The sequence below is a fragment of the Arachis ipaensis genome, chromosome B9, assembly GCF_059453495.1.
Source record: "Arachis ipaensis isolate K30076 ecotype BB chromosome B9, ASM5945349v1, whole genome shotgun sequence".
Classification (NCBI taxonomy): domain Eukaryota; kingdom Viridiplantae; phylum Streptophyta; class Magnoliopsida; order Fabales; family Fabaceae; genus Arachis; species Arachis ipaensis.
Genome location: NC_142444.1, coordinates 155477918 through 155487570, shown reverse-complemented (window position 1 = coordinate 155487570; position 9653 = coordinate 155477918). Strand labels below are relative to the sequence as shown.

The 9653-nt window shown below is 29.4% G+C and overlaps 2 protein-coding genes across 2 annotated transcripts; both read right to left on the bottom strand.

Moving 5' to 3' along the window:
* Positions 1-249: 249 nt before the first annotated feature.
* LOC107617312 (monooxygenase 2) lies at positions 250-3335 on the bottom strand. The gene is made up of 6 exons (XM_088500006.1): positions 3087-3335; positions 2849-2995; positions 2037-2099; positions 1755-1920; positions 1428-1656; positions 250-1086 (listed from the first exon to the last, which is right to left on the bottom strand). Exons 1-6 carry the CDS (start codon positions 3182-3184, stop codon positions 533-535), a joined length of 1257 nt encoding a protein of 418 aa, XP_088356132.1. The 5' UTR covers positions 3185-3335; the 3' UTR covers positions 250-532.
* Positions 3336-5869: 2534 nt separating this feature from the next.
* LOC107617314 (monooxygenase 2) lies at positions 5870-9433 on the bottom strand. Its single transcript, XM_016319053.3, has 6 exons — positions 9169-9433; positions 8131-8277; positions 7824-7880; positions 7247-7403; positions 6890-7118; positions 5870-6638 (listed from the first exon to the last, which is right to left on the bottom strand). The coding sequence occupies exons 1-6, from the start codon at positions 9255-9257 to the stop codon at positions 6085-6087; spliced, it is 1233 nt and encodes a 410-aa protein (XP_016174539.1). The 5' UTR covers positions 9258-9433; the 3' UTR covers positions 5870-6084.
* Positions 9434-9653: the final 220 nt, after the last annotated feature.

The following is a 9653-nucleotide window of genomic DNA, read 5'->3' as shown; positions in this document are numbered from 1 at the left end:
AACCACGAAGTGCAATACGACTTGTGTCCAGTTTTCACTACAACAATAGTAGAATTTCTACTGTAATTAAGAATTTAAGATAAATTATAATCACCAATTTCAAGAGACTCACACTCTTGTAAACCATTTAAGTTATCCAAAGCTTAGTAAATCACCTAAGTGCTAAGTGCTAACCCAACTTAGTTAAAGAAAACCAAGTGCCTCTAATAACTCAACATACTTTTGAAATTAAAACACTCAAACAAATTAGACATAATGACATAATCTATTTCATTCAATAACTATTTGACATATCATAAGAAATAACTAACTCTTTAATTGAAAGAGAGATGAGGAAAATTCACTCTATAATTTTGTGTATTTAACATCTATAACTATGAATGCAAAACTAAAATTAAAAAAAAAAAAAAAAAGACAAACTATGAATTTCAAATTTTAGTCCCCAACATTTTCTTAGGAGCAATTGAACCTTAATCGTATTCCCACTTGTAATTAACCATTTTACAAAGATAATTGTTTCACTTTATTTTCATCAATTGTAGTCCTCTTTTAGTTTCCCACAATCAAAATCAGATTTCTTCAACACCAAGCCAGCAAGAAATGGAGCCAAAAACTTGTCCCTAAAAAAAGAAACCAATTTAGAACCACCACCACCCTCTTGAATAGTACCAACAACATAGGCACTTGTAACAAGATCAATGCTTCTCCATCTCCTCTCATTTGCATATTTCTTCAAAGCTTCCTCAATCCTCTTATATTCTTGTTCCTCTCCCTTTTCATTATTGGAGAGTGATAATAATGCCTCACCTAGGCACCTTGCTAGAACAACACCATCTTCCAAAGCAGAACAACCACCTTGGCCGAGGTCCGGCGTCATCGGATGGAGTGCATCTCCGGCAACACACACATTCCCTTTGCTGATGTTTCCAAACAAGATCTCCCATGGATGTCTATATCTCAATGGAGATGACATGAAGCTATGTAACTCTGTGTTTTCTATCACTGATCTAATATCACTTGGCAACTTCTCAAGCTTCTCTAACACAAATTGCTTCAATTTTGCTGGGTTATCTTCCATCTCTTTCCCTGCATGCACATGGTAATTCATTAAGTACCATTTGGCAATTGTATTTTCAACATTCTCCAACCAGCTTATTAAATAGTATCTGATAGGTTCAAGGTTCTGAAAATTGAACTCGATAAATCTAGAGGTTCAATAGTTTACCGGTTCAATCAAGGATCAAATTAACCTGATCAGTCCGATTTTCAGAATCATTGATAGGTTAAATGCTTGCGTGATAAGTCAAATACTTATTGTCCCATTGAATCAAAGTTAAATTTTGTATAAAAATCAGGATTCTATAAGGAATATAAACTTATGAACTTATGTTTTTGAATGAAATGATTAATGCAAAAGAGATGATCACCTTGGGTAGATGGTGTCCAAGTGAAGAACCAATAAAGGGTCTTGTGATCAATAGGAATAGCACCAGCTCTAAAATCATCTCCAAAGAACTGCATGAACTTGTGCTCAAACCCATGATTGTTCTTCAACTCTGTACATCCCCTGATCGCCGATCTCCCCACGAAAGCCGCCGCCTTGAAGCCTAACCACCTCGCCACCACCGAGTTCACTCCATCACAACCAATCAATACCTTTAAAGATACAAACAATCATCTATCATATGTTGAGCTTTACTAGCTTGTGTATATTTTTCATAACAAATTAGTTGGTTAAATGAATAATTTCTTACCTTGGTTTTGATGGATGTTCCATCAGCAAGATGGAGTATCTTAGAGAAACCAGATTCCTCAATAGCAACAACCTTTGACAAGTACCTAATGGTTCCACTTGGAAGCTCATTGGCAAGTGCTTCCAACAATAATTCCCTTTTAATGCATCTCGTTTCAGAGGCTCCACTGCATAAAATAAAACAAAATGTATCCCATTTTAAGCAAAACCTTGAGATGAAAAATCAATGAACAAAACTGATTATAGTGAAATTAATCTATATATCATTATAGAGTGTACTTACTCCTTTCCCTTGAACGAAACAGTTGATGTTTGTTGCCCTGTGATCAATGAAGTAGTCACATTCCTGCAGTAATCCAATAAACACATTAGTATTATAAATTTCAAGTAAACACCAAACTAATCTCAAAGAATTTCATATCAAATACTTTGATTTCCAACTAACTTTTATTCTCTAAAAAGTTACTCTTATTGGACAAATTAGTGGTTCCATCTTAGAGTGTATTCTTTAGACCTAATTGTTTGATAAAGTTTAGGGTTATTTATTTTGTGCTTTAAGAACACATGTTAAATTTATAAATTAAAATTTTTTTTATTGAAAATATAAAATTTTTTAAGTTTTCAATGCATTTGTTTTACATTCTTTAAATAAAAATTTTTAAATTTTTTTTACTAATGATAAACTTAACTAAACCCTAAAATTGGGATAAGTATTGTTTTGTTCCCTAACGTTGAGGGTCAGAATCGAAATCGTCCCTAGTGTAATTTTTGATTTAGAATCGTCCTTAATGTTGCATTTTATTTTAAAATCGTCCTTAATGCTCCATTTCATTTTAAAATCGTCCTTTCTGACCATCAACGTTAGGGACCAAAACAATACTTATTCCTCTAAAATTTATTAAAAATTTATTTATCCAACATGCATATTAAAATTTGATTAGAAGCACCGAAAGACAGACGGACCAATCTGTCCAACGAGAATAATTCTCTCTGGAGAATAAAAATTTCTTGAAAACCAAATTATCCAATGTGAAATCAATTTGGGTGTTTATTCTATAATTTTTTTTACTCTTAGTTCATAATAGGGTTTATTACCCATGAAGGTGAACATGTTTGGGGCGAAGGATGTGTGCAACACCAACAGCTTCCAAAGCCTTCCATGCATTCTTCCATGTTAATAGAGCAAAACCAGCGGTTCTCAATTTATCTGAAGATTCTAACACCAAACTTGGGATACCCAACCTGCAAATTACATGTGTATTATTAGTAATCTTGGAATTAAATGGTAATTTAAATACACATTTGGATGCATAAAAGTATAGTATTGTTGTACCTTTGAAGTCCTAAGGCAGTTGTAAGGCCAGCAACACCACCACCCACAATCACAATATCTTTAACTAATGTTGTTGTTGTTGTTGATGTTGTTGCCATTTCTTAATAGGCCTTAATCTTTGATGTGTGTTATCTCTTATTATTGGATATGTGCTTCTAATTATTATATCCTTATTTATATATGTGGGTACACTTGTTTTTATAAGTGCTTTTGGTCAAACATGGTGAGTGGTCACGGTTGTGCTTATTTAAGATTAAAGGTGCCGTGATTCTTTTTTATTTGCTTCAAGACTGAGAGAGTATATCTGTCACTAAAAACAAATTGAAGCAACATGTAATTTTTGTGATTTATAAAATAATCAAGGTGATTTATTTAAACTATGCATGTAATTTTTGAGTCATCATATACGTGATATATATATATATATATATATATATATATATATATATATATATATATACAAAAAAACTATTTCCACACCAAAATCAGTTATTAAAATCAGTCACTAATGTATTTGTGTATAAATATATGTGTAGTTTAATTTATTTTCAATATGTATATTTATATTTCAGCATGTATTTTATACTAATGGCTAATTTTGGTAGCTAATTTTAGTGTACACGTAGCATAACTCATATATATAATATTATAATTCTGGTAAAGTACTAAATTGATCCCTTACGTTCGGGTATAATCCTATTTGGATTTTTAAGGTTTAAAGTATTCTATTTGAATCTAACAAAAGTTTCATTTAGCTTAAATGAAGTCCCACTATGAGGTCAAAGTTAAATAATTAACGAAATGTCCTATATGACAGCAGTATAAGAACAAGGTCGATAATCTGAAAAATAAGTACACACTTCAAAGACACAAAATCAACCGTAGATGCATCAATACATTTATTTATCATTTTTCTTAGTTCTATAAAAAAATATTTTATTTAAATTGTAAAAAAAATAATAAATAAATGTATTGATGCATTCACGGTTGATTTTGTATCTCTAGAGCTTGTACTTGTTTTTCAGATTATCGACCTTGTCCTTATACTACTGTCATGTATAAAATTTTTTTGAATTCAAATAAAACACTTTAAACCTTAAAAACTAAAACAGAATTACGTCCAAAACGTAAACACAAATCGAATACTTTATCTTATGATTCTAAACTACATGGCAATGTTAATATATTATTCACTATTTAATTATTTATTGCATTGTTACTTTCACTTGAATATTCATGGATAAGCTAGTAAGAGTGGCGAGAGATCCAAAGATGGCAAAAACAAATTTGAAGTGCAGCCATATTATGGACAGATTTTGTGATCAACATGCATTGAATCTAGTCATCTAGCTTCTTCTCATCATTGCTGACTCCTAAAACATTATTGTTCAAAACAAAATATGATGGCTTTATTGTGGACACAGGTGCAATATTTGAACGTTGAATATTTTAAAGAAAAAATATTGCTCTACATCTTTGTTTTTTTTTCATTATTTACAAATAATTAAAAAAAGTTAGAAAAAATAAATTCAAATAAAAAATATCAAAAATATAATATAAAAATATAAATTAATTTTATAATTATGATATATTTAAATATATCTAGTAAAAAAATATTATACCAAATTTAAACTTATTTAGAACAATTTTTAATAATTTATATGAGAGGTTAAAAAATGAAGTAATAGTAATAAAAATTGTATGTAATATAATTTATAAATAGATCAAATAATATAGTAATAAGAGTCTTATATAATATGTATAAGTAAATCAAATAATGTGCGATTTAAATATTTATAACTGATTTTTTTATAATTATGATTATTATAATACTTTTTTTATATATTTATTATATTTAATTAGTAATTTATGTTTTAATTGAATAATAATAGATAAGTGTGTTTTTAATTTTTTTTCTTAAAGATGATCGATTGATTGATTTTCATATTTTGCCATATATTTAGAAGTGTTGATGTGACATTATTAGAAAAAATAAGATGATTAAAATTTATTGTATAAAAAGTTAGTATTAATCTCTATAGATTATAAATAGATAAATAGATAGATAGATATGCAATAACTCTTTTAGAGGATCGGTGTGGAATGAATTTTCCCAATTTTTTATTTTATTTGAGACTTAAGAGAATAAAGTGTAATTTCTCACCATATATTTTATAAGCGGGACAAAAAAATATAAAAAAAATATTAAAAAATAAAAGATTACACTTTACCTTTTTAGTTAATTTTTTTTTGAGAGAGTCTATTCCTGTGTTATATCCTTATAAATAGTGCAGGATTGCTTTGTTTCAAAATACCAAGGGAGAGAAAGAAAAAGTTAATGTATTTTTTCTCACCGAAAGAGGTGCGAATAATACCTAAAAATGATGTAGTATGAGTTTTTACTTTTTACCCGGAAAATATTTTTGGGGATAATAGCTCTATAATTTTTTCGTATAGAAAAATCGGTATTCAAAAATCACTATATGTAATTTTTCTGTGTTTAACAATGTAGAAAAAATAGTGTTATTTATTTTGAATATAATGAATTTCTTTCGAAATTTTCGCCTATGATTTTTGTCTGAATTTTAGTTTTTTCATATAAAATATTAATGTAAGTTACAATTCATGTAATCGTTTTTGTATAGCACTATCCATTGTAAGTATACAGTACTATTTATTTTTCCGTATAAAAACTATTCAAATATACAATATATATAGTATTATTCACGAATATGATTTATTTGGGTCAAAATTTATTTCTCTTTGGTTAATATTAACAACTATTTAGAAGTAAAACAAACCCTCAATTTACAAATTTATTTAGTTCATGGTAAACACAACATAACAACTATGATATCCATATTATTTTACAAAAAAAGATAATGGTTTCATAAGTTGTGATAAAATGACGCGAATGAACTAGAGCTCAAATGACATAATCTCTCTATACTCATTTAGAAGTTGTGGGTTCGAGTCAAAGATTTCTCTGGGTTCATTATTAGTCGTCTAATTTTCCACAATCAAAATCAGATTTCTTGAGTAACAAACCAGCAAGGAATGCAGCCAAGAATTTGTCCCTCAAAAAACCAACGAATTTAGAACCACCCTGCTGAATAACACCAATCATATAAGCAGTGCTAATGAGATCAATGCCTCTCCATCTTCTCTCATTTGCATATTTCTTCAAAGCTTCCTCAATCCTCTTGTATTGTTGTTCATCTTCATCATCATCTTTCAATTGCTGTGTTCCTTGTTTCTTGGAGAATACGTCACCTAAGCACCTTGCAAGAACAACACCATCTTCCAATGCAGAACAACCGCCTTGCCCAAGATCAGGAGTCATGGGATGGAATGCATCTCCGGCCACACAAACGTTTCCTTTGCTGATGTTTCCAAACAAGAGCTCCCATGGATGTCTATATCTAAGTCGCGACGAAAAGAAGCTATGTAGCTCAGTGTTTTCTATGACTGATCTTACATCACTTGGCATTTTCTCAAGCTTGTCCAACACAAATTGCTTCAATTTAGTTGGGTCATGTTCTTGATCTTTCTCTGCAAGAATGGTAACTATAATATTAATCTCATAGGCTAATAACCATTGTAATCAACAATTTCCACAATAAACCAACTTATACTTTGAAAAAAGATTTAAGGACTATTCCTTAAACAAGTGTTAGTGTGCATAGTGGTTTGCAAGAATCTAAGATCAAGACAACACTTTTTTTTAACATAATTTAGCTTGTTTTATGAGTTTAAATAAGGAAGCTTAAAACAATTCTACTGGGCTGAAAAAAAGGAATCACCTTGATTGGTTTGATTCCAAGTAAAAAACCAATAAACACCCTTTTCATCAGTAGGAATAACCCCAGTTCGAAAACCGTCTCCGAAGAACTGCATAAACTTGGGCTCAAACCCATGATTGTTCTTGTACTCTGTATATCCCCTGATTGCAGATCTTCCGGCGAAAGCGGCCTCCTTGAAGCCTAACCACTTTGTAACCACAGAGTTCACTCCATCACAACCAATCAAAACCTATTCAGTTGTAAACACCAAACATCCATTTATATGGATCAGTTAAGGTTTACTAATAACTTGCATTCATTGCATAAAACTTGTTTGTTATGTATATGTCATGAAATGTAACACATTGTTTTAGTTACCTTAGTTTTGATGGTTGTTCCATCAGAAAGATGCAGTATCTTAGAGAATCCAGATTCCTCAATAGCAACAACCTTTGACAAGTATCTGATTCTGTCATTAGGAATCTCACTGGCAAGTGCTTCCAACATTAAGTGCCTTTTAACACAACGAGTTTCACTGCATCCATTGAAAATCATTCCATATGGAAAAATTCTCAGGTTAAGCTAGAAAACTGAATGATAATAAGGTTTAATTACTCTGTTGGTCTCTATAGTTTTGCAAAATTTTCAATTAGGTCCCTATACTTTTTTTCCTTTTAATTGAGTCTTTGTACCAAATTTTTTTTTAATTAGGTCTCTACACTTTTTTTTTTCTTTTATTTAGGTCCCTATACCAATTATTTTTTTTAGTTGGATCTCTATAAAATTAAGCCAATTACTATTGAGAGGGACTTAATTGAAAAAAAAAATTAGTGCAAGGACCCAATTAAAAAGAAAAAAAATTTAGAGACCTAATTGAAAATTTTACGAAACTATAGGGACCAACAGAGTAATTAAACCTAATAATATGAAATTCATGCATATAGAGTGTACTCACTTCTTGAAAGAACCAGTTGATGTCTGTTGCCTTGTGATCAATGAAGTAGTCACATTCCTGCAAACAAATTAACTTCTTATTCAGTTTAACTAATTCAAACCTGAAAGATCACGAGTTAATATTCAGATTGGTCTCTGAACTGGTCATTAATCGATTTACTCAATTTGGTTTCCTAACTTAGTATTCGTATTAGTCCCTGCTTAAGGGACCATTTTAACTTCACGGATCAATTTGAGTATTAACTCAAAGATCACATATTGAAAATGCGAATAAGTATGATATGAGAAAATAGTTAGTTGGTAGTTACCCTTCAAGTTGAAGATGTTTGGAGCGGAGGGTGTTTGCAACACCAACAGCATCCAAGGCCTTCCATGCATTCTTCCATACTGTTAGAGCAAAACCAGTAGCTCTCAGTTTATCTGAAGATTCTAGCACCAAACTTGGGATACCCAACCTGCATCAAACAATTTATATTATGATGTCAAAAAATAATTTTACCAAGATTTTTTATTTAATGTTAAAATAATATATATTGATATAAAAAATTAATAGTAAAATATAACTATAATTGTTAACGAAAATTTTGGTAAATCATAATTTAATAATTAAAAAATTATTGAAGGGTATCTTAAAAAAAAATTTAATTATTAACTTTTTTTAAAAAATATTTTGATAAAAATACAATTCAATTAATAAAAAAATAATTTATTAAAGAATATTTTAGTAAGCAAAATTTAATGACAAAAAAATAAAATTTTTGCTAAAGAGTATTTTTGTAAAAAATAATTTATTTTTTCTTGAAAAATGGATAAAGTAACATTAGTTGACACAAATTTAAAATGGATTAAAGATGAGGTTTTTTAAAAGTTATAAGGGAGATGAATGTACATTTTACAAATAGAGGAGAGAAAAGTGTCATTTTAGCATCTCTGAGGAGAGGGGAGTAAAATTTTTTCATATTTAATTAGGTATTTATATTTTTTTTCTTTTCAATTGGAGTCTTACATTACTTTTAATTTTATAATTATGTCATTTTCATGTTAAAAACGTTAACTTAACATATATTTCTCCCAAAATACATGCGATCAAATATCTAATTAGATTTTTAATTATAAATACTTTAAATTTGTAAAAAAATATTCAATTAACTCTAATATTTTTAGACTAAGATTCTAAGAAAGACTTAATTATAAAATTAAAAATAGGTAGGAACTCAATTGAAAAAAAAATATAAAAAACTAACTACAAATTTGATAAAATTATAGAAACCGACCAAATAATTAAAGCTATAATCATCATATGGATTAAATATAATACAGAAGTCTATTATTTTCATGGAAGATACCTGTGAAGTCCTAAGGCAGCAGTTAGGCCAGCAATTCCAGCACCAACAATCACAATATCTTCTTCAATTAACACTTTTGTTGTTTCCATGCTTTTGCTTTTGGGGAGAATATTTAAACTTTAAAGTGAATGTTATGATTGAACACATCACATGCAGGGAACTTAAATAGTGTGGTTGGAAATACATGATGACGACTATGATTATGACATTGATTATTGAAGGACCAATGTCCCATAATTCATTTGTTGCTGATGACTGGTCATACGTAAGCACTAACCACCCTTTCTTATTTTAATGCCTTCTAAGTTTATCCGTATTATTTTTTACTATTAATTGTTATCACTAATAAGTTATCACTCTTGAGGCAAACCATCTGTGCACATGCAAATTGTTTGTGGCGGAAAAAATCGTCATTGCTGACAACCCAAATTGAACAGTCATGTTTCATGTAAATAAAAGATAAGTTACTTAAGAAATTATTATTT